This window comes from Gossypium raimondii, chromosome 3, assembly GCF_025698545.1.
Source record: "Gossypium raimondii isolate GPD5lz chromosome 3, ASM2569854v1, whole genome shotgun sequence".
NCBI lineage: Eukaryota > Viridiplantae > Streptophyta > Magnoliopsida > Malvales > Malvaceae > Gossypium > Gossypium raimondii.
This window is the reverse complement of record NC_068567.1, coordinates 2,189,190-2,213,291: the sequence shown is the minus strand read 5'-3', so window position 1 is coordinate 2,213,291 and position 24,102 is coordinate 2,189,190. Positions and strand designations below refer to the sequence as shown.

General features: G+C 30.8%; 3 protein-coding genes and 1 long non-coding RNA gene across 6 annotated transcripts; 3 read left to right on the top strand and 1 right to left on the bottom strand.

The window, feature by feature from the left end:
* The first annotated feature begins 3,556 nt into the window (after positions 1-3,556).
* LOC105796461 (CRIB domain-containing protein RIC4) lies at positions 3,557-5,327 on the top strand. 2 transcript variants are annotated; one of them, XM_052627916.1, is made up of 3 exons: positions 3,557-3,866; positions 3,981-4,109; positions 4,963-5,327. In XM_052627916.1, the coding sequence occupies exons 1-3, from the start codon at positions 3,740-3,742 to the stop codon at positions 5,196-5,198; spliced, it is 492 nt and encodes a 163-aa protein (XP_052483876.1). In that variant the 5' UTR covers positions 3,557-3,739; the 3' UTR covers positions 5,199-5,327. The 2 variants fall into 2 exon arrangements, with proteins under 2 accessions (XP_052483876.1, XP_012481637.1); XM_012626183.2 differs by having other exon boundaries at positions 3,563-3,866; positions 3,966-4,109.
* A 7,512-nt stretch (positions 5,328-12,839) lies between these two features.
* Positions 12,840-16,022, top strand: LOC105796459 (uncharacterized). 2 transcript variants are annotated; one of them, XM_052627915.1, is made up of 7 exons: positions 12,840-13,423; positions 13,565-13,667; positions 13,760-14,394; positions 14,475-14,577; positions 14,706-15,307; positions 15,403-15,501; positions 15,581-16,022. In XM_052627915.1, exons 1-7 carry the CDS (start codon positions 12,887-12,889, stop codon positions 15,659-15,661), a joined length of 2,160 nt encoding a protein of 719 aa, XP_052483875.1. In that variant the 5' UTR covers positions 12,840-12,886; the 3' UTR covers positions 15,662-16,022. The 2 variants fall into 2 exon arrangements, with proteins under 2 accessions (XP_052483875.1, XP_012481632.1); XM_012626178.2 differs by having other exon boundaries at positions 14,706-15,310.
* Positions 16,023-17,718: 1,696 nt separating this feature from the next.
* On the top strand, positions 17,719-18,490 carry LOC128039703 (uncharacterized). The gene is made up of 2 exons (XR_008194175.1): positions 17,719-18,270; positions 18,314-18,490. It is a non-coding gene; the product is annotated as an uncharacterized LOC128039703 (long non-coding RNA).
* LOC105796460 (xyloglucan endotransglucosylase/hydrolase 2) lies at positions 18,051-19,787 on the bottom strand. Its single transcript, XM_012626182.2, has 3 exons — positions 19,427-19,787; positions 18,801-18,994; positions 18,051-18,721 (listed from the first exon to the last, which is right to left on the bottom strand). The coding sequence occupies exons 1-3, from the start codon at positions 19,706-19,708 to the stop codon at positions 18,322-18,324; spliced, it is 876 nt and encodes a 291-aa protein (XP_012481636.1). The 5' UTR covers positions 19,709-19,787; the 3' UTR covers positions 18,051-18,321.
* Between the last annotated feature and the right edge of the window lie 4,315 nt (positions 19,788-24,102).

Genomic DNA, 24,102 nt, shown 5'->3' with positions numbered 1-24,102 from the left:
AATATATCGTTAATCTACATCCTCCGAGAACATATTAATCTACAAACTATTCAATCTAAACTGTCATTTTAATAATATTATTTTCAAATGTTTCAATAGTGTTGTTTTCGAAAATTTTAAATCAATAATGGTTGTTGATAAAGGTAAAATAAAATTCGAAAGGCAATCAAAATGATTGGACATTATCAAATTAATGAAAAGTATTATCTTTTTATAATAATAATCTGATTATAGATTTTGATCATATTTGTTCTTTTTGATATAATATTTAAAATTATTCATAATTTCTCATCAACCCATAAATTAGAGGATAATGCGTTTTAGTGCATTCAATTCACATCCTCCTGTATTGATAACAATACTTATATCATCGAAATGTGAAATATAAAATATGAATGTGTTAAATAAAAATATTTATATAATAAAATTGATATTAATATTAATATTAAATAATTATAACAAAAATAATAAAATAATATAAAATGAGTAATTGTCAAATGACACTGACCTTCCACCACTTATATCACCAGCGTGACACGTGAATAGTGTCTGTTTTTTCTTTTTTGCTAAAATGGACAGTTAATAATGAATATTCCATTATTGAGATATACTTTATTTAATTTTAAACTTAAAATAATAAATAATTTTTGTAAAAGAAATGGTTGTTGATACATATTGCAATATAAATTACTCTAAGCAAATGTTTAATCAACCAAACATATTCTTGTGATTTTATTATAAATTTTAATTAATACTTTATAAGATATACTAAAACCCCATTAATCATGTTCCATTGGGTGGAAAATAACCAAATGACACTTAACTTTAATTACTCACAAAAAACTCTTCTATGGAAATAGATTTATCATTTAGGTTGTTGTCAATGCAGAAGGGCATGGATTTGAATGTGTTAAAGCGCATTATCCTCCTATTTAAGAGTTGGAGAGGGGCTATGGGTAGTTTTAAGTATTGTATAAAAAATGACATATATGATAAGAACCTATAATAAGATTTATGTTTAGAAAACTTATTATTTGTGATCTGCTGAATATGTTAACGTAAATTAATTGTTAATATCTTAAGCAATAAAGTATGAATGGAAGTGACAGTGAAACTGGGTATTTCTATAACATTGTGATAAAAAAAAAAAAGCTGACAAGAAATTGTTTATCAATTTGGTTTCCTACGTCTACACAATCTAGCTCAATGAGATGAATTTACTATCTTTGAACTCAATACAACAAGTAATCCTAGTTCTATCACACCCTAGTCTAATTAACCTCAATGTTATACTCAAAGGCTAGATTTCTCACCATCAAATTCTCCCCCCGAGCACATAGTTTGTAAAACCACCATCAACGCAACAATAGGTTTTACTATCTCATTTGCACTCTCACAATAACGTTCCTCTCTGAACTAGTAAGTGCTCTAAAAAATTCAATACAAAAATCTATACAAGTACCTCAAATATATAAAAGTTTTCTAAGACTTAGGGTGGGTTTGGATGGGCGATTGGGTGCGGTGCGGTGCAGTGCGTTTAGCCTACTTTTTGTCTCACGCTACAGTATTGTTACAGTATTTAATCTCACCGCCACCGCTGTTTTTACACTAACCGCAAGTAAACGCATCGCCCATCCAAACTCACCCTTACTCACATACTAAAGATCAACTACAATCCCCTTTGAACAACAAGTAAAATAGTTAAATCCAATATAACAATAACAACTAAAGTAAAGAGGATTGTTGGAAGATAAGTCCTCAAGTTTTGTCTCGATCAAACATCCTTAATCGAAAGAATTTGGTAAGATTGATCTGATCCGATCCAATCCTTAAAAATATGTTTCTCTAAATGGATTAATATCCATTGATGGGCTTGAATAATTTCACAATATTAACCTAACCCAAAGGTTTTATTTCAATAAATTGTCAATTTCAAATATAACAAGTAGGACTCTATCGCTAATAATAACGTGGGATGAAACTATTGGCTAGAGTTTTTTTTTTTTAACGATACTAACAGCATGTACTTATTTCAATAAGTAATTCAAAGTTTAGGTACTCGGATCGATAAAAAAAATATAAATACCTAACTCAAACAAACCTAATAGTTTAAGTATCTCCCGTTTAATTAAGCTTTTAATAAAAATGGTTTAATCACTTTTAACTACTAGATCAAGCCTTTCGTAGGTTTCAATTAAGCCCAATTCATATTTGGGCCACCATATAAATCTAGACCTATACTAATAATACTCCAAAGCTTTTATGGAAAATAAATTGATTTTCAGTAATATATCTAAATTTGTTTTCAAAATATATTAACAACACTCACCATGTGAAAAAATTATGGACAATTTTATATAAAAATAAATAAAATTTTAATTGTAATGGTAAAATTATGGCTAGAAACTACGGTTTGTCTTGAGTTAAAATCTCAAAATGTTTAAATATTTTTAAAGATTTATTACGGGTTTAAATTGATTTTATAATTATTTGTTACTTTGTAAAAAAGAATATATAATCATTTTAATTAAGATAATTTTAAATAATTAATATATTTACATAATTCATGAAATAACATTATAATTATAATCGGTCATAGATCGACTAGACTCGAATATAAATAATAATAATTTTATGCGGAAGGTCAAGTAATTCACTAATACTTAAATAATAAAAAGAAATTGTTAATGTTGATCCAAACAATCATTCCTTAATGAAATTTGGGGTTATAGTTAGCTATCTAACAACATTCAAGTTCTCTTTTAGACAAAAATTCCTTTTTGAAACTAAGGAATACTTGAGACTATCATTGAATTTGATGGTGAAGTCACTTGAGATTCACTCTATGATTGATGCTATTATGCCTATTAAGTTTGTCTATTTTCAAGGTTGATGATGAATGTGTGTATATATATATATATATATCAAAGAAAAAAAAAACAAAAAAGGGAGAATGGATGAATTGATTGCATGAAAATAATCAATTAATAGTGGCTTCAAATACAAGAGAAGAACAACAAATACTTTTTTTTTTTGAGCCCACCATTCACCAATATATTTAGAGGAATTATAATGAATACAAGTGTTTCTAGTAGACTTAATCAGTAAAAAAGAAAATTAGGTTGAGTTGCACTGTTTAGCTAACTATGTACCAAACCCCAACCCTACCCACTCTCTCTCCATGTGATGACAAGTGCATAGTTAACTTATTTGAACATAAAAGGCAGTGATAAATTAATATTTAGTCCCTGAATTTTATAACTTTTTAAATTTAGTCTTGAACTCTTTTTTGGGTACATTTTGATTCTAGAACTTGACAACTTTTCCCCGTTCTGGTCCAATTTTATTCAACACTGAAGAAGAAGAAATTAATTTTTTGAGAACAACATATTCGACGATCTATTTAACAGATTTTAAGTCACCGGCACAATTTTTTAATTTCCAACCCAACTTATGAATGGCTACAATCTCTTGTATGATATAAAATAACCGAAATTAAGACCAACCATATATAAAATCATTGCCCATGTTCTCATTTTTCAAATGCTAAAATCATTCTATCTTGATGATAAAGCCAAGGCCTAACCAAAATATAAACTGACCCAACATTTCCATTTCCATTTGCTTCTTCTCATTCATTCATATTGGTGACAAATCAATTACCAACCCCCCCCCCCCAAAAAAAAAAACATTTTGGTGATAAATCGATTGTTTTTTCTAAAGGAAGGAAAAAAAAAATATGAAAGAGAAAATGGAAAGGCTTGTTCTTCCTTTCGCAACTGGTTGTTCTTCTCAGGCAAGTGTTGCAGTCGGCAAAAGTCCTCCAAGGAAACAAAAACCAGAACCGAACTATCAAAATCTAACAAGTATGATCATGTCTCTTCGTTTCTGTCTGATCATTTTTTCTGCTCAGGTTTAGGGTTTTGTCTGATATATATATATATATATATATGTTTTGAATTAAGGTAAACAAGTTGTAGGAGAAGAGTGTTCATCAAAGGGAAGAACAAAGAATTCATTTGGTTGGTTGGCTCTTTCAAAGCCCAACATATCGAATGGGATACATAGATTGGTTCGAATTACTGTAAGAAGCTTCTCTCAGTTATTTGGTAAGTTTGATGATTAATGTCTTCTTTTTTCCTTTGCTTGGATTTTCTTGTTTTGATAATTTCACAAAAAAAAAAAAAAAAGCTTTTATAAAATCTCAAATTTTGGTTGATCCCATTTTTTCAAACATACCAGATGTGAGTATTTGGTATGGCATGGGGAATGCTTATTTTCAAAGTTTTTTCTTTATATATTTTAGGTGATTATTTATGGTCTATTTCTGCTTTCAGTCCTTGTACATTTTCGGAAGATTTTAGTTGAGATGTTTTTAATTTCAAGAGTCATTCTATATATCCGATTTAAAAGCACTGTTATTATTTGACCTGAACCAGAATTTGAATATTTGTTGAATATCAAAATGAAATAATATTGAAATTTAACAAAAGTTCATTCTAGTGTTATTAATGTGATTTTAATTTTTTTTGGCTTAAATGCAAAATTCAAACTATTCTGTTTTTCCTATTTAGATACTTAGAAGTTTTTTCAGGGTTAAAATGATATATAAATTATTAATTTTTCTTATTTACCCCAAAACACGATACTAACCAATAAGAACCTGATACATGACGAGTTCTTAAAAGACGTTGTATACTTTCTTTTTTTTTTTAAAATGAGATGAAATCAATAACTTATGCATCACTTTTAACCAAACGAACTTTAAGAACTTGAGTAGGAAAAATAATATAGTTTGAGGGTCAATTTTACAATTAAGTCTAATTTCGAAAATCCCAATTTTACATGGAATAATGCCCATATGCAAATACTCTTGATTGAAATTAGCACATTGTGTTCATGCCATATACAATTTCCTTCAAAATTACTAAATGAAGCAAGCACCCATTGGGGGTTTCACAGTTTACAAAGACATAGAGGAAGTGACAACCGAGATGGAAATTGGGAATCCGACAGATGTGAAACATGTTACACACATAGGATTGGATGGCACCACCACAACCAACAACAGTCCTTTTAAGGGTTGGCAAGATTTCAGTTCACTTGACCATAACTTCATTGCTTTCCCTTCTATTTCTTTGAGGCAATTCGAGATGGCCATGGCTGCCCAATCTCAACCTGGACCACTCATTGTTTGAATGTATGTTTTTTTTTTATCATAATCTTTTTTATTATTTGTATCGGATTGGATCATGCTAATCATTGAGATACATTTGTGTTTGTGAAACTTTTGTGTGTATGCACCAATATTTGATAGATTTCTCAAATTACATGATAATATATATATATATATATATATATATATATATATATAATGAAATTTACATAAACTTGAGATCTTTTGGATGCCAAATTAGTAGGGTTAAATCTAGCAAACATCTCCACATTGTGTTCTATATTCTAAATTGATTCGTATATTTTAAAACGTTCTAATTTAGTCATTAAAGTATTAGCATAATATAATTAGGTTTTTCTATCTGAATTGTCATTAGCTTAAGTGTTAAATTCTAACTCAAATATGGTGTGGGTCAAATTGTAAACATGAATCGTTTTGGATCCGACATATTAAAAAGAAGAAGAAATAATCTTCTTAAATTTTAATAACGCTGTTTGTTTCTTTTAATAAGTTAAATCCAAGTTGTTTGTACAATAAGCACACATATATTTACAATTTTATCCACGTGTTTTGAAAAATGCTTCACCTCATATCTAAACCGACATTTAAAGCTTAAATTGAAAACTAGATAAATGAAAGAACCTAATTGATATAATACTAATTATTATATATACATCTACTTTTGGTCAACCCTTTTGCTAGAGAAGCACATAAAATAGTTCAGCCTCCAAAATCTCAATTTAGTAGTCACTTTCAATTTAGTTAACTTAGGGTGGGTTTGGATGGGCAGTGGAGTACAATGCAGTGTGTTTAGCTTACTTTTTGTCTCACGCTACAGTATCTAATCTCACCGCTACCACTGTTTTTACACTAATCATAGGTAAACGAGTCACCCATCCAAACTCACCTTTAAAAAACCCAAATAATCAAATCCTAGCTGGCAGTGTTTTTCATACTATTAAACACAAATACTTATATGATTTAGACATATTTATTTTTTTATATAAATAATCAAATTCTTTTAGTCTGAATTTTTTTTATGAAAACTTTCAAATTTTAATTAATTTTTTTACGTGAAAAAATTGATTGGGTCATTAAATTTTTAATAGTAGTGACATACATGGTAACTTGCACGTACTTTATAAAAATTCAACATATTAAAAATAAAAATAAAATAATATATTTTTAAAAAAGTTATTCACATCAACAATGAAATACACATAGACTGTCATGTTAATATTGTTAAAAATTTAACAGATAACTCAGCTAAGGTCACAATAGAAAAAATGGGTAAATATTAGGGACTAAATTTGTGATTATCCCATGTAAATTTATTATTCTTGAAAAAACTACACCCAATCAATGACTTGCAGTTAAAGTTTTATTCTAAAATATTATCCAGTATTTTCCGTACGCGTAGACAAATTACATCAGCAATGCCTGCCGGCTATGAGAAAATTTAATTTAAGTCGGTTTACACTCAACTATATATATAGACCAAGTCTCCTTCGTTGTATACACGGAACATAATACAAACAACAATGGTGAAACCCACTTCTTCATGTAAACGCAGAAGAACCACCACCGGTTTCTCAGAGATAGAGATGGACGTAGCTTGCCAGCTGATGCAGCTTTGTAAACAATACATCAATGGCGACAAAGGGTCGAAGAAGACGAAAGCAAAAACCGATGAAAGCAGTCCGTGGGATCGATATCTTCCATTGGAGGATGAAGAAGAGGAGCATCTTCAGCCGAGGAAGAGGAGGTTTAAATCGATGGATTTCATTTACAGTTCTACCAAGCCTGTGATTATGCAGGACAAGAATGTAAAGAAGATGAAGATCATGATGTGTAATTAAATTAATCGGAAGCTCAAAGCTGGTTTAATGATCTGTTTGAATGCTTTGGTGCTGGTTTTGTTAGCACCTAGCTAATTTTTAGCAGGATGTTTTTTTTTAGGTTTTCTTGATTTGGCTTGGTTTACTTGGGCACCAAGATTTGTGTTTTTGCTTAAATTAAATGAGAAAGTGTATAGTTATATATATTTGGGCATTAAGATTGGATTAATAACACATTTAGTCCTTAATACTTACATATTCTATCATTTTGATTTTGATTCTAAAAATTAATAAATTTAACTCTTTATATTTATAAATTCTATCAAATTTATCCCCAAACTTCCTAATCAAAACAGAGAACTTTCACATTTATTAATTATTTTATTTATGGTTGAAATTGTCCAACATAACCCTTTTTATTTTTAAGAAGTTTGTGTTAGAAATTAACTAAACGCCATTAAAAATAATAAAAAATATAAATTTTAAAAATATAATATACCCTATGTTTATGTATTAATTATTTTATTTATGGATGAAGTAGGTGAATTGCATATCATATTAGACATTTTTTTGGGAAGAGAATAATAGCCTCGTGACAAGTGGTATAGAACAACCCATAATTGTTTGATTTCAAGCCAAGTGTTCTAAAGAAAGGTCTTGGACTATATAAGCATCTTTACTACACATCCTGTCACATCTCTTTTTGAAAGAGAGTAATGATCCAGTGACACTAGCATGTAGCATGCTCGAAATGTGAAATCGCTCCTATCTACCTCCACTAATCTAATTGCCAATCGATTAGAAGGTTATTATGTCTCTTAATGAGTAGACACATAACGATACAAAGGCAATAGCCAAAAAAGTGTCTAACTTTACCTATAAATATCACTTTTGTTTACCATTAGAAGGTAGAACTCTTCCTTATGCCAAAACTCTGTCAAAACATCCTGGAGAACGACTCTCCACGTGATCATTCTCTTACCACCATGTGAGCCACGTTCATGTTCTCCTCTCTCCTTACATCAAAAAAATTAAAAATCTAACGTATATCACATTTAAACCGTTACGAGTCTAAAAGCCAATGAGAGATTTAAGAAATATAAATGGTAAGGATCCACATATGGAAATCCAACGAGGAAATCTTATTCATTATGACGAAATGCCTTAAAGCTTAGCCCAATAATGACTTGCTGTTAAAGTTTAGCTCTAAAATTTTATCCAGGACTTTCCCTACACGTAGACGCATTGCATAAGAATTCCCTGTCGGCTAGTAGAAAATTTAATTAAGTCGGTTTACGTTCACCTATATATAGACCAAGTCCCCTTCATCTCCATTAAAATACGAATTGCACAATAGAAGCAACGATGGCGAAACCCTCATCTCCTTGTAAACGCCAAAAACCCACCAGTTTCTCAGCGATAGAGATGGATGTAGCTCGTCAGCTGATGCAGCTTTGTAAACAATACATCAATGGCGACAAAGGGTCGAAGAAAACGAAAGAGAAAAGCAACTCATTGGAGATGGAGGAGGAAGAAGAGGAGCATCTTCAGCCAAGGAGAAGGAAGTTTAAATCGATTGATTTCATTTACAGTTCTACCAAGCCTTTGATTATAAAGGACCAGAATGTAAAGAATATGAAGATCAAGATGTGTAATTAAATGAATTGGTTTTCGTTTCTCTTTAATCCTCTTTTTTTGGGAGATTAAGCGAAAGTTCAAAGCTGGTTTTAATCTGTTTGAATGCTTGGCGCTGGTTTTGTTAGCACCTAGCTAAATTTTAGCAGGTTGTTCTTCTTGGTTTCCTTGGTTTGGCTTAGTTTACTTGTGCACCAATATTTATCATTAATTTCATTATAGGTTTTTATTATATTTATTTTTTAGATAGAAACTACTCTCAACTCTTAAATAGAATGATAATACGTATTAGTGCACTTAAAATCGCAACCTCTTAAATCAACAATAATACTAATACTAGTTAAACTAACACTCAATTAGTAATTAAATTATAAAGTTAAAATTTTCTTTTGAGTATGTACTTAATACATACTTAATACATGTGAAGTTTTAAATAAAAATAAATGAAATATTTATGAACTCTATGCATCTTTAGTAAATTCTTATAAAAATTATAAATTATATTAAAATTATAAAAAAATTGTATTTTTGTAAATATATAAGGTAGACGGGCAAATTTTATCTAGTGATAAAAATTTTAATAGAAAAATCAATTTGTTTTACTTATAATAGATTGAAACTTGATGATTTAGGGTTTTTTTGTTACCTTTACTTAATTAGGTTTATTTATATAAGGGTGAGTATTTGATTGATTCGAATCTGAGTTAAAAATTTTGAGTTAGTCGAGTTGATGAATTCTATTTTAGCAACTAAACTCAATTTGAATTTTTCGAATTGAATTGAGTAAAAAATTTAAGTTAAGTCGAGTTGAGTTAATGAATCCTATTATTTATACTCAATGCTATAGTTACATGGATCAATTATTTAACTAGTAGAGAGAGTACAAGATTGATTAACTACATAAACAAATATAATAGTTTTGCCTTTTAACTTAATTAGTAAATATTTATCAAAACGATATAGTTTTGCCTTTTAACTTTAGAAAAGGTAAACATTTATCAAAATGACGTAGTTTTGCCTTTATTTATTCGGATTTTCAGATAACTCGAATTGTGTAATTCATATTCGAGTTAAACCGAAAAACTTAATTTTTTTATTCGAGTTGATCTGAATAACTTGATTAACTCAAATAACTTTAACTATTTAATTCGAAATTTAAATTTTTTATTGAATTTTTCAAATCGAATCGAATTTTACTTACCCCTATATTTATAAACCGAGATAGATAGATTTCAATCAAGTTCAAATAAGGCATCTTTGCTCATTCTCTTTGCCTTAAGTTTGATTTGATTTGAGTGTAAGAGCTTACTATTTTACTCAAGGCAAGCATAAATAAAATTAAAATGATTGAAGCTCAACTTGGTTAGTCATATATTTAATTTATTTATTCTTCTATTTCTTACATGAGCCCTTTCTTCTATTATGTTTTTGGTTTCATTAAAGGGTAAAGGGAAAAGAAAGAGTACAAATGTAAATTATACAAAATGTTAGGGTTAACAACGCTAGTTGTTCACATTGTAGATGGTACAAAAAACCATTAAAATTATGGTGGTTCACATTATAAGTAATGCAAAGAGCTATTAAAGATGGTGGCTTATGTGATTTCGAAGGTTGTGTCTTCTTGGCAACTTTGTAAACAATACCTTCCTCTCCAGAGGTAAACTAGTTATAGTAATCATAGATGTCTCAACCACCAATTCTTCTTTAATTGTAAATTAATCGTGGGAATCGTCCAATGATGTACCCTTGCCGAACGAATAACCCTCAAAAGACACATTCACGATTTAGTCCGTCGACAATCTTGCAAATTAGAAGAACCTGACTCTAATTAACGATCTTAACCCTGTAGATCATTTAAATCAAATCACTTAATCTCATGGCATCACCCAATTACACTCCCAATCGAACCACGCCAACTTGTTCTTTGGTAAAGTAATTCCACGCGGAATTAATTGTACTAATTGTGTATCGTTCCCAACACTGTACAAAAAAATCCTTCTTAAAACAACACTAAAAACAATAGTATGAGACCATCCTATCTATCTCTTGAACTGAAAAAAAAAGAAAAAGAAAAAAAGAGTGAATGCCTAAACGAAAATGATTAAGTACAATTTTAGATCTCACAATTCAAATACCGAAATTTCATTGACCTTTAACTAGAAAATAATTTAGTTGCTTATAATAGAAAAATGAAAAAAGAATTTAAAAAGAAAATAAAACTAAAATAAAGAAAAGAAAAAGAGAGAGTACAAATTGAAAAAAAGAAAGCGAATTTTTTATTCCTTGCCCGAAATTCTGAAGCAAAAGTAGCGCCGTCATTCCCCTTTAATTTTCAGAAAATTAATTTTTAGTGTTCTAATCCGGGTAATTTACCAATAAAAGCCTTTTCTTTTCAAAATTTACCGAAATGGGACAACTATTTAATTATTTACCGGAATGGTCCATTTTCCGCGAAATCGCGTCCACGCCAGCGCGATGTCAGGGTACGCGCCAGGAAATCGCTTCCACGTCAGCGCGACTTGCTGACGTGGACAGAAATCGCGCCCTAGAGGACGCGATTTGCTGACGTGGCATGAACAGTTTATGTTTTTTAGCTTGAAAAACTTTGAAAGGCCATAACTTTTGGCTCGGTTGTCCGATTAAGACGATTTTTTTATTTCAAATAATTTTTCGAGATCTACGCGCTGACAAAATGCTTAGAGATGAATAAGGACTAATTTGTAAAGTATAAATTGTTAGTTACGAGTATAGGGACTAAAGTGTAATTATTTCAAAATTAGCATGAAATTTTTGTATTTAAGAATATTTGAATGTTATGGAAGGATGAAATTGAATTTGAATTGAAAAACGAAGCTTAGATTTGAAAATATGACTATTTAGGTTTTAGGGACTAAATTGAATAAAATGGAAAATTTTAGGAACTTCTCAAAAGTGGAATGAGCTGACTTATACCTATAACAGGATGATATAAGACAATTACGTAAAAAAGATCCGATGTTTACTTCAAATAAATAAGGAAAATAATGATTTGAATGTTTCAAAATTTAATTTTAAACCGAAAAATCAAAATTTAGGGCAAAAAGGATCTTTTTGATTTAAAATCTATGACAAACCGCCTTTCAAAGTTTTCAAGCTTAAAACATAAATCTGTTCATCCACGCCAAGAAATCGCGTCCTCGTAGAGGCGATTTGTGTCCACGTAAGCAAATTATTGCGCCGACGTGACGCGATGTCTGACACGCACTCGACATCGTCTTTGACATGGACGCGATTTCGCGAAAAATCGGCCCATTTCGGTAAATTTTGAAAAAAAACGGCTTTTATTTGTAAATTACCCTTCTAATCCTACAATTAAAAAAATTAAATATTTATCTAAACAAAATATAAAAGATTTAATAGATATAAGTACAAATAATATTTAGATAAAAATAATCTTAAATTTTTTTTAAAAAAATATTGTACGTCATATTGCTATCATGCCTAAATCATTACATTTTAAATTTACAATAGAAATTAATAATAAGCACCAAAATTAATAATATGGTGCTCAAAGTTTATCGAAATAAAGCACACAAATATATCGATTTAGTACTCTATTAATATTTTTAAAGTAATTTAAATAAAAATATTTTATTATTAAATAATAATTTAGGTATATTTAAGAAAAGTTAAAATTTTATACAAAGTATTTGTACTATTGATTTACTGTCTTAAATTATAATTTCATCATCTCTAATTTTTAAATTTTCGAAATATATATTTTGAGGATTAATTTTGCTCTTAATTTCTTAAAATAAGTTAACGTAGGTGGGTGTATTGATATACACTTTATATTATTAATTTTTTTGAATGTGCAAAATGTATTCAATTGTAAAATAAAATAAATAAGCCAAATCAAATTATTTTGTATTATTCCATAAAATGCCACGTAATTTTTATTACCACCGGTTTAATCGAGTTGTAAGAAGTTTGATCTTAAAATAATATCGGGGGAATTTTATTTTTTGTTTAAGGATTTGATCCAACTCGAATTCGGACTGAGGAAAAAAATATAATGGGCTTCTTTTGAAAGCAAGTTCATAAATGGTAAGGCCCAAATCCATATTATTTCCCGCCAAGCTTAGCACACGTTTTCCCGCTCTGCAATCAAATACATTTTATCATCCCTCTTTTTCCCGCGAAACGCCATTAATCTCTTCATTCTAGCTCACAAGCACCGTTCCTCTGAGGGTTTACGATGGAGTACTCAAAGGGAATCTCTAAGAAACGGAAGCGGCCATCTCTTCATCCCTTAATGGGAACTATAACTCGTAGCAAATCCCAGATCCATATTCATCGCAACCGGTCGGGAAAATCCCGAACCCAGTCCGTCGGCGGAGGAAACCACCGAGGTCCGCAACCCTTTCTCAAAAAACCCAAAAAAAGCTCACTGGCTGAAGATTCGTCGGTGGGGTACGATTTATCCATCAAAGATCTCCGGTTAAGACGGGTCTTCTCCCCTTCTTCTACTGATGGGGTAATTCCTAATTGTTTGGATGGTGCCGAGAATCTGGGGAAAAGTGAGGTTGCTGGGGATTGTTTGGATGAAAAGAAAAAAGGTTGTGAAAATGGGGATTTTGAGGAATTTGGGCAATCTACCCCACCAGATGCTGAGATCCTTGGAGTTAAGCAAGAGGTTGAAAGAAACGGAAGTGAAGACATGAAGATACATGATGAATGCAAAGAAAAGGGGTTTAATGAAGAGAGAAACGGCATCAATTGTTCAATAAAAACAGTAAGGTTTTAATTTTTTGTTTAAACTAATGTCCTGGTTGGTACTTTTTTGCTATATGTTGAAAATTATGTTCATCTTGTTCATAATTTGAGTTAATTAATCTGTTTTTAATGGCGGTTGTGTATGTGGGGTTTCGTGTAGGTTCTTAGACCATGTTCTCAAGAGAAGCTTTTCAAAACGCCAGGCTCGTTCAGTTATAGAAGATTGCTTCCTTATTTGATGGATATCAAAAAAGAATCTTCTGGTAATTCCTTACTTTGGTTTTGTTACCTTTTCAAGCTTTGGTTGCAAAAGGAACTATGGGATTATAACATTATTGCATATGATTCTTCACAGGGTCCCCAATAATGGGTCATTGTCAAAAAACTGAAAAGGATTTTGAAGAGAAGAGCATGGTGGGTTCAAATGTTGAAGAAGCATTGGGAGATAAATCTGCGGCGAGTGATTGCTTTTTGGAGGGTCATAATAGTGATTCTGGTAAGGAGTTGAATATGGTATTGGATGAATCTATGATGACACTTTTTAATGGAGAGGTTAAGAAATTTGAGTTGCAATGTGAAGACCCGAATTCGAATTGCTCTTCGGGTGGTGTTGTTTCTAGTGATGAAATGTTGGCAGATGATGATGATGATGATGATGATGATGATGATGATGTTGCAAAAATTAATGTTGAATCTTCTTGTGATGCTCAAAGTCTAGAAGTTTTGGGCCAGACTTTGTCTATGGTTGAAAATAAGTGTGAATCTGGTGATTATAATGAAGTTCCACTAAGTTCTAATGGTGATTTACAGCAGTCTGAGATTGAAGTAAATGATGGTGAAGCTGTGGAACAAATTGAAGACTTGAATGGACAGTGTCTTCCAATGACTCGACTGGATTCTGACATGTTTAAATCCAAGACTGATGTTGAAAAGTCGATGAACGAAACCCCTAGTGATAAAAGCTTAGACACAAGTCCTAAGAACAAGTTGGTAAGATGCTATCAAGCTGCAAGTATTTTCAACTATGGTAACTCATTTGCTAATAATATTGGCCTTGTGATGTTGAATAGGTTCCATATTCACGGTTGCATCCGAAGTTATCTAAAATACCTGGCTCATTCAGTTATAAAAGATTGCTTCCTTTTTTGATAGACATAGCAAATGATTACTCCTGTGAGTTCCTTACTTCCTAGGCCGTCTCTTGCACATCCAATGCTTCTCACTTTCTCGTAATTCTATTGTTTTAAGAATCGATTGCGAGTCTTTTTGTAACCTTTTCACTTGTATGCTTGCTTTATCAGGTGTTCCTGGCAAAGATGCAGGCACCGGAGCTTCCAATTGCAAAAGTTCTCATGTAGAGCATAGTGACCGTATTAGGCTCACTGTGACTGCAGCTACTGCTATCGGTTTGCAACAGGAACAGGCAACACTTGGTAAAAATGCTGCATTGGATGCAAACCAGAGGCTAGAAGAAACGAACCCCGAACTTGTGGTTGAGCCACCATCCGTGTCATCTATCATCAGTGCTAAACCAGTGTCTTATCAGTTACCCTTAGAAACCGAAGGGGATGCCATAAAGTCTATTGTGAAATGTGCAAACCATGTAAATCAAATTGAAGCTGATAGCTTTGGAGAAGCCTCTATTACTCCAGCAATTCCTATTGTTGGTCTCAAAAAAGGAATTCTTAAAAGAAATCCTCCTGGTTGTAGAGGTATTTGTACTTGTCTGAACTGCTCTTCTTTTCGGCTTCACGCAGAGAGATCATTTGAATTCTCGAGAAATCAGATGCTAGATGCTGAAGAAGTGGCCTTAGATTTGATTAAAGAGTTGTCATTCCTACGGAATATTTTGGAAAAATCTGCTTTTGGTGCTGCTAAAGATCAGTCTACCATGTTAATCAATGTGGTGAATATGAAATGAACTCTTATCCATATACTTGGTTTAGACTAGACATAATTATATAAATTTGTGCTAAATTTCCAACATGCTCAATTCAGGTTAAAGAAGCTTGTAAAAAGGCCTCCAAAGCTGAAGAAGTTGCGAAATCCCGTCTCAGCGAAATGAACTATGATCTAAACATCCATTGCAGAATGCCAGTAAGTATAGTTTGCACTTTGCTGTCCATAAGCATTTTGATCCATGCTTGCCTTACAATCTAAGTTCTTGTTCATGTAGTGTGGGCAGCGACCTAGAGTGAGATTCGCCAGTTATGTAGAAGAACAAGTCATTCCAATAGCCGATTCATCGAATAAATAGCTTCAAAGTCAGGGGAAACTATTGCAATGGCAGTTAGTGTGATTTCTTTGTGATTTTTGCTTTTCATAGTTAGCTATGAAGCAACGTTACTCCTGGTGTGAGTGTTAGATATAGGTATTTTCATGCATTCGAGTACACACATGGCTTTGAAGTCATCCTGTGATTGAACCAAGCATCCAATTTGAATGAGAGGAAAAATGAAGCAAAGAAAAAGAAAACTTGTGCATGTCAGTTATGATTGAATGATTGTTATGGAATTGGTTTTCACTTGTATTTCTATAGTTCTGTATATACTTATTATTATGTAAAAGAATGTGAATCTTCTTTGATTGCCTATCAATTATCTTTTGATGTCTCAAAATTATGATTATTAATCGATGGATAATTCATAAAGAAAATTTCTTTTTTGGTAATTGGATTAATCCCTTGTGACATAAAAATGAATGACAGGCAAATTGGTTTGAAACAATGATTATTAACTGGGTTTTATTGCTTTAAAACAATGGGCAGCACCCAAAAATTGATTGGGAAAATAAGACTATTTTACATGGGAATAATATAATTGTTGGTGTTTGAACTTGGATTCCGTTAAGATTTGATAATATGATTAGTGTTATTAGAACATGATTGAATTGATCTGTTGGATTAATTAGATCGAACATCGATTGTTGATATATTAGTTCGAACAAAGTGGTTGAATTAATTGAATTAAAAATCACTTTAAAACTAGGATAAAAATCAGTAGTTGAACCAATTTAATAATTTTTATTCTTTAAAATTTTATGAATTTTAATTATTTATTTAGTTATTGTTGGTCTAATAATTGTATCACGTCATTATTTAAAATTTTAATTTTCAAGTGATAATATAATATAATATTAACATATTATCAATTTTTATATTTTTAAATTTAAGAATTAAAATGAATCTAATTATAAATTCAAGTACTAAACGGACCCAAAAGTTGACATTAAGGATTAGTTTTCAAGAATGATAAAACGGACCCAAAAATAAGTAAAAGTACTATTGAGACCTTTGTACTAGGAGTTAGATTGTATTAGATAATAAATTAATTCTAATATTTTAGATCAAAGAACAAACGATCATTATATTAAAAATTCATCTATTTTTACTATTAAAACCGGTCTATATATGTCAACATGTAGTACACATGGCACCAATTTTTTCGTCAAAATAGATAAAAACTTTAACAAAAATTAATTTACTTTTTAATCTAATATATGAAAATTAATTTATCTATTTTCTAAATAAAGAGTAAAAATATAATTGATTTTATAACAATACTTTAAAAAACTAAATTGGTATACAAAAATTTATAAAAAGAGTCACACCACCCCTTCTTCACGTGATGTGATGGCTATTTTTTTAGGCTTATCCTATAATTTTTGGACTGTAGCTGCAGTTTCACAGTCTGGAACTCGGTGAAGCCCCTTCCCTTATCATTTAATAATCTTTATTTTTTTGGGATTAATTTCGAAATTTGACAATTTCTTTTTTAAAATTAGTCCTTGTATTTAGATTCTATTAAAATATAATACATAAGATTCTAACATATCATCAATTGGAAATTTTAGAGTGATAATGTGTATGATATTAGAGTGACATGCCATTTCAAAAATCAAATTAAAAAAATGGTCCAAAATAGGAAATTAATGATCAAGGATCAAGATGAAGAAAGTATTAAATTTAGGGACTAAATGATAATTTATCCCTAATTTAATAATAATAAAGTTGGTGAAAACTGGTGCATGCATTGCATCGTGATCCTATTTCACTTCCCTCAGGGCAGGAAAGCCTTATCCTTTGACACACATAAAAACAAAAGCTCTTTAGTTCCATAAATTTGCCCCATAATTCGTACGACCTTCTGCCCCATAATTACTAAGAAAAAAAAATATTATTATTAAATAAAAAATCTTGGTACTCATTTTTAAAATTTGTCATTAATTCCCACTTGCTGATATAAAGATTATTGAATTGCATTTATTGTTCCAACAACAAATCGAAACCAGAAATCAACTTAAAAATTGGTAAAATTAAAATTTAGATTAAAAAAGTCGAGTTTCTTTTTTCCTTCCTAAAGCATTTCAATCTACATTTCAGTCGGCTATTAATGTTTTTAGATTACAATCCGGATACATCTGGCTCGTGTTTATGAGGCGAGGCGATTGTGTTGAGCAAATTTGAGAATATGATTATTGTGATGTGTTGTTAGAAACAGATTGTTTGAAAGCACTGCATCATATTAAGAATATCCTAATAATTTCTATGTCATTCAATTTATCCGAAATCGAGCCGAGATTGAGATATTGATGACAGGAGATTACCTCTGTGGTAGGGGAAGAATTACTTTGAAGTTGAATGAATATTAAATACTCAAAAAGAGGAAAATTTTATTGTCAGAAACAGGGAATTTACATCTATTTTCAAGATGATTTAAGAAGCAACAAAGAGAAATAAAAATACATAAAAAGAATAATAATAATAATAACTTATTCCATCCATCCCCAAGCATCAAGTTGAGTGCAACTTGAATACATAGTAAGAAAGTAGTGAAAAAAGAATATATTACATGGAAAAGAGGAGAGGTTTGATTTTAGAACCCTGGGCGTTTACACTCTGGTGGAACAGGTTTGATTTTAGAACCTTGGGCGTTTACACTCTGGTGGAACACCTTGAGGGAAACGTTTCAAATCAGTGCAATAGTTATAAATCATGAAATATTTTTGAACCCATCTTAATCTTCTTCTTCCTGGTGCATCAAGTTCGTTTGTTTCCCATGCACCGGCGGAGACCGAGTTAGTTTTAGCACATGATGAACTTGTTCCTGACCAGACACAAGCATTGGCATTGAAGTTCCTGTAATAAGCTGTGAAAGGTGCTTTTGCCCAATCAGTTTTCACTAATCCACCCCTTGTGGCCCAATCATCAGCATTCCATAAACTAGAGTAAATCCTCATGGGTTGGCTCTTGGGGAATGGTACACCAATGGATTCAGCATTTTTGAAGACTCTAATGGGGGTGTTATCCACCAAGAAACTGAGAATAAAAAACAAAAAGTAGCTAATGTTATTAAGGCAAAAGACAAAGTAGCAGGCATTATTTGATGGGTTCTTACATGATGTGTTGGGGTTTCCAAATGATGGAATAGGTGTGGAAGTTTCTTGTAGGGTCAAACCAAAGATAGAACTGTTGTTCTCTGTTGCCTTTGCCTTGTGTAAAGACATTGGTGTGTAAAATGTAAGGGTCACCGCTCAGATTCCCTAAGAATTCAAAGTCTATCTCATCATGGGTTGGCCCTTGAGATGACAGCTGCAAAACATACACAAAAAATACATTAAAAACACTTCTAAAATGTAACATAAAAGCTTTGTAACACATTCTATATGTATGTAGCATGAAAAAGGTCATAAAGATAGGGATGGTTCAAAACCAAAATAATTGGTTAAAAAGCAAAATAATAAGTTCATTCTTGTGAATCAATACTTTTTCCTATTCTTTTTGTTCATACAAATTCTATTGTCATTATCGGTGTGTATGGAAGTTTTGGTATTAAAAGTAATCTCTTTTATTAAAAAAATAAATATATGTACGTTAAATTAAAAATTAAACTAGTCATTATTTTTAAAATTTTATCTATTTTTATTATTAAAAATATGTATCGAATGTAAAGTATAATCTAAGTGGATGATCGCATATCAACTAGCCTATTCAAAATAATGAAGTACTATATGTTTAACATACATAATAAGCAGTGACAGTGCCAGCTGAGTTGCCAGCAACAAGCTTGAGTTGCATATCGATCCTTCCAAACAAATACTCTTTCTTAGATTGAAAACCAGACCCTGAAACCCTGTCTAAAGACAAAGACAAGAGCTTGCCACCATTGAAAATCTTGCCTCTTCTGTCACCCCATGTTAGGTCGAAATCCTGGTAAAAGTCACCACCGTGGGCAACAAAAACCAAGGAGTTCAACACCAAACAAGCCAGTAAGGCCATTGAAACAACATTACAAGAAGAACCCATTTTTGCTTTGATATTGAAACTAAAGAATGAATGAGAAAAAGAGAGAAGAAGAGAGGGGTTTTGTGGATATTTTTCAAAGAGAGGGTGTATTTATATAGGGAAATGAAAGAAGGGGGGTGGGGGTTTGATGGTATGGAGAGGTGGGGGTAACGCGTGAGGCAATAACTGAGGGAGAGAGCCTAATAGGAAAGCTGGTGACAGCTTAGCAAAATACAATGAAAGCTGGATGTTTGGAAGCTTTTGTTTTGTGCCTCCGGGGAAGGGTGAATTTGAAAACTTTTCTTGGGTTTTAGCAAAAAAAGGGAACTAAACTATATAAATAAAGAAATGGATTAATATAACTTTTAGTCCCTAAACTTGCCAATTAAGTTCATTTTGGCACATGTACTTTTTTGTTATCCACTTTGGTAACTAAACTTAACAACTAGGTCCATTTTGCAATACTTTCAAAATTGGACTAGTGGTCGAACTGGTTAGGCCATCGGTTTGACTAGTTCGATCGATCTATCCAGTTCGATTAAATAATCATTAAAAAATTCATACAAAAACATTAAAAATAAAAAATTTTGGTTCAATCACTTGATTCAACCGATCCGTATCGATTCCCAAATTAATTGGTTAAAAGGATTTCTTCGGATTAGTACCCCAACTAGTTCTTAGTCCAACCGGCTCAACCGACCAGTTAGGTCCAGTTAAGGTAACCATGCCATTTTTGGCACTTGAACTTAGCAAAAAGTAAAAGTTCGATGATGTGGCATTTCGAGATTGTGTCATGTCATCACCTAAAAATTATTTATTAAATTTTAGGTGATGATGTGGCACAATATTGGAGTGCCATGTCATCAAATTATGATGGAATCCGAGTTCAAAGACCAAAATGGACCTAGTTCTTAAGTTTAGATTTTAACATGGACCAAAAAAATATAAGTATCAAAATTGACTTAATTGTCGAGTTTAGGGACTAAAATTTATATTAACCCAAAGAATAATAAATGAGGAAAAAAAGGAAGGGGTTTTGATTTGGTTTTATGTGAGAAAAAGTATGTAGAATGATTTTGTTTCCCATGGAAATGAGGTAGAAGGATGGGGGTCCCTTCACTATGATTTGCTTAAAAATAGGTGGGTGGATGACAACTAGGATCATGGATGGGGAATAAGTGTCTTTAGTTTAAGCCATGATGGACCACTAATTATATGTATTTTCTAGCCATTCAACGTTTGCCATGTGTTCAAAATGGTATCCGAGTCATTGTCTATTGCCTGGAAATTCTTCTTTAACACATTTTTATTCTGGTCCCTCTACTATGCTTAAATTTGCAGTTCAGTTCATATACTTTAATTTAGTATAAATTAGTTTAATGTTATAAGAATTAGATTATGGTTAAACAATTGGTTCCTAATTCAATATGTTAAATAATGATTAAAAATTCAAAAATTCTAGAGAAATTTATAAATACAAATTCTAACATTTGGGCAATAAATATGGAACAAAATCACCCAAAGCCAGTTTCGATTTTAATTAAATCACAATGGTTCTCTTTATTCTGTATTATATATTAACTGATCGAACTGGTTGAACCATTAATTATCGATTCAACCTGAAAATATTGATTTGGAAATCTACTTCTATAAAATAATTAGTTAATCCAAATAGTTAATTAACACCGTTAATTGTTCTAATTAAAGTGTTGACAGGGGCATAGTTAGGGGATTGGCAGGGACCCGACCCCCCTAAAATGAAAAATTTTCTATTTAGGCCCTTTAAAAATAATAAAAAAATTATTTAATCCTTTAAAAACTATAAAGATATAGGCTATTAAAATGGTGATATTACACTTTTACTATTGTAAAAATTACAATTTAATTTCGACCCCTCCTAAAATAAAATTTTGACTTCGTCCCTTAATGTTGGCATGAATTTTTCCTAGAAATACCACTTTCAACTTATCATATTGACGTGATTTTATGTTATTTTTGAGTCGGAAGAAATGTTTTTATTAAAAAATCCGCCATTTAAACCAAAATTCGGTATTAACTATTCCAACTAATAATAACATTTAATATAATTCATATTGTTTTATATACCTAATTTTAGAGATAACTTTGACGTCAATCTACAAAAGAAAAAAAAAACTTCACCAATAATAATCCCTCTAGGATTATCATGCTTGATTTAGACATGTTAATGGTATTACTATCATGTTTGATTGAGACATGTTCAATGGTTTTAATGTGTGTGTTTTTTTTCTACCTTTTCAAAATGGGAATAATCTTAAAAAAAAAAAATTAAGAGAGTCACGAGAACACTAGGGTTTTGTTGTATCACTGTCTCTTTGACCGTTGGATATGGTTTTTTGGTTTTATATGTATCACATTTCAAACTCTTAGGTAAATTTCCCCTTATTTTAAAACCTCAAAACAAAATCTTTACTCAAATTAGATTATAAAATCCCATCATTAGGACAATTTTTTGACCTTGTGTCAAGAAAATTGTCAAATTTTGAAGCACGGTTGAATAAAAACAAAACACCAAGGCAATGAGTCCGGTAATCGTATCGGTTGAATCGAGAATTAATGTCTAGATTCGTGGATTTTGATTTTTTTTTAATATTTAAGATAAATGTTGTTGTCTAGATGGTTGAAAAATTGAAAGTGACACCAAGTGTTTTGAAAAAGTAATTAAGCTAGAACACTACATTATATCATTTTATATTTATTAAACAGTTATTGTGTGAAATTAGTGATAATTGATGGGTAGAAAATAGATCAAGGACCAAAATGAACACAATTTTGAGTTTTGAAATTATAATGCAAACTGCAAAAGAAAAATACCTTGGGTACATTCGCAGGCTTTGCGTGACTCTTATCGCTCCTTTGCACACGAAAAAGAAAGATGGAATTTTATTTTTTTATTTATTATTTTTCAAATTTTTACAGCTATTATTTATTTATTTTTATAAAGGAAAATGTGATGATCATGTGAAGGGATGTCTTGAAATTGTGGAAGCTATGTACCATTGTGTGTATATGAATTTTACCTAATTTTTAATTTAGTATAATTCATATTTAATCCTCAATATTTATATATTCTATCAATTTAATCTTAATTTTAAATATTTTAATAAATTTAATCCTTTATATTTATAAATTTCTTTAATTTGTAACATGGAAATGCAACAAGTAGGGATGACTAACATCAATGCCCTAATTTCACAAGATGACTTGTCATCATCTACCTCATCCTTGTGGAATGTCAGAATAATTATTATGCAATTTTTGCTTTCCCATGTTACAAATTGATAGAAATTTAGAAATATAAAGAGCTAAATTTATTTATTTTTTAAAATGAGAATTAAATTGATAGTAGGGATGATGGTGGGAGCTGGTAGGAGCTTTGGTCCTCCTAAAGTAGAAAATTTTTATTTTTGACTCTTTACACTTTATAAAATTTTAAGTTAGTATAGGTCAAATTGCACTTCACCCACTAAAATAATAAAATTTTGATTTAGTCCTTTAAAAATTATAAACATATAAGCTATTAAAATGTAGAAATTGTATTTTAAGTATCATAAAACATACAATTTAATTTTACCCTCCAAAAATTTCCGACTTAGCCGTGATTGATAGAATGTATAAATGTTTAGGAATAAATGTGTAATTATAGCAATTAATACCATCATTTCCATTAATGATTCAACAGAGAGTGACTAAAATATAAACAAATGATAACGTTGATGACTGAAAATAAAAAAATATATAATTTGATATTGACCAAAATAGAAATCCGTTAATACTTAGATGACTAACTATACAATTTACCCTAAACATATCTCTCTTAAACCCATTTTTGATAAAAAGAAAGTTTGAATTAATCGGTGGCAAATGCCCAGATTTGAGTACAAATTTATTTGAAACCCATCACTTAAAAATAAGTGCATAAAACCAAAGAGGCTAAGATCCTAAGCTCACATTTTTTCTGAACCCTATGACAATAGCTTTGACCCCATGATAATGGAACCAATTTAGATGAGGTGTGAAATCACGCATGGTTTCGATTTCACTATGCACACACATTCACAGTTGGTAACATAATCTTTATGGGGTAATATGCAATACTTTATCTACTTATTTTACTTGGGAAAAGGTCAGAAAAAGAAAATAAATGAAGGACCAGATATTCAGTGACCTGTTTTGGAAAAGTAAGAGAAATCGTTGCTATTACTAGAAAACCTTTGTGTCATCATCATCATGCAGCTATTGCCTTTTAGATGAGTAGTATATTTACTTATGGTTATAGCTAATGTAAAAATAGCTATAGTGTTGAGATTAGATATTATAACGATATTTTATTGTGAAATAAAAATTAAATACACTGTATTAGAAATAAACACCGT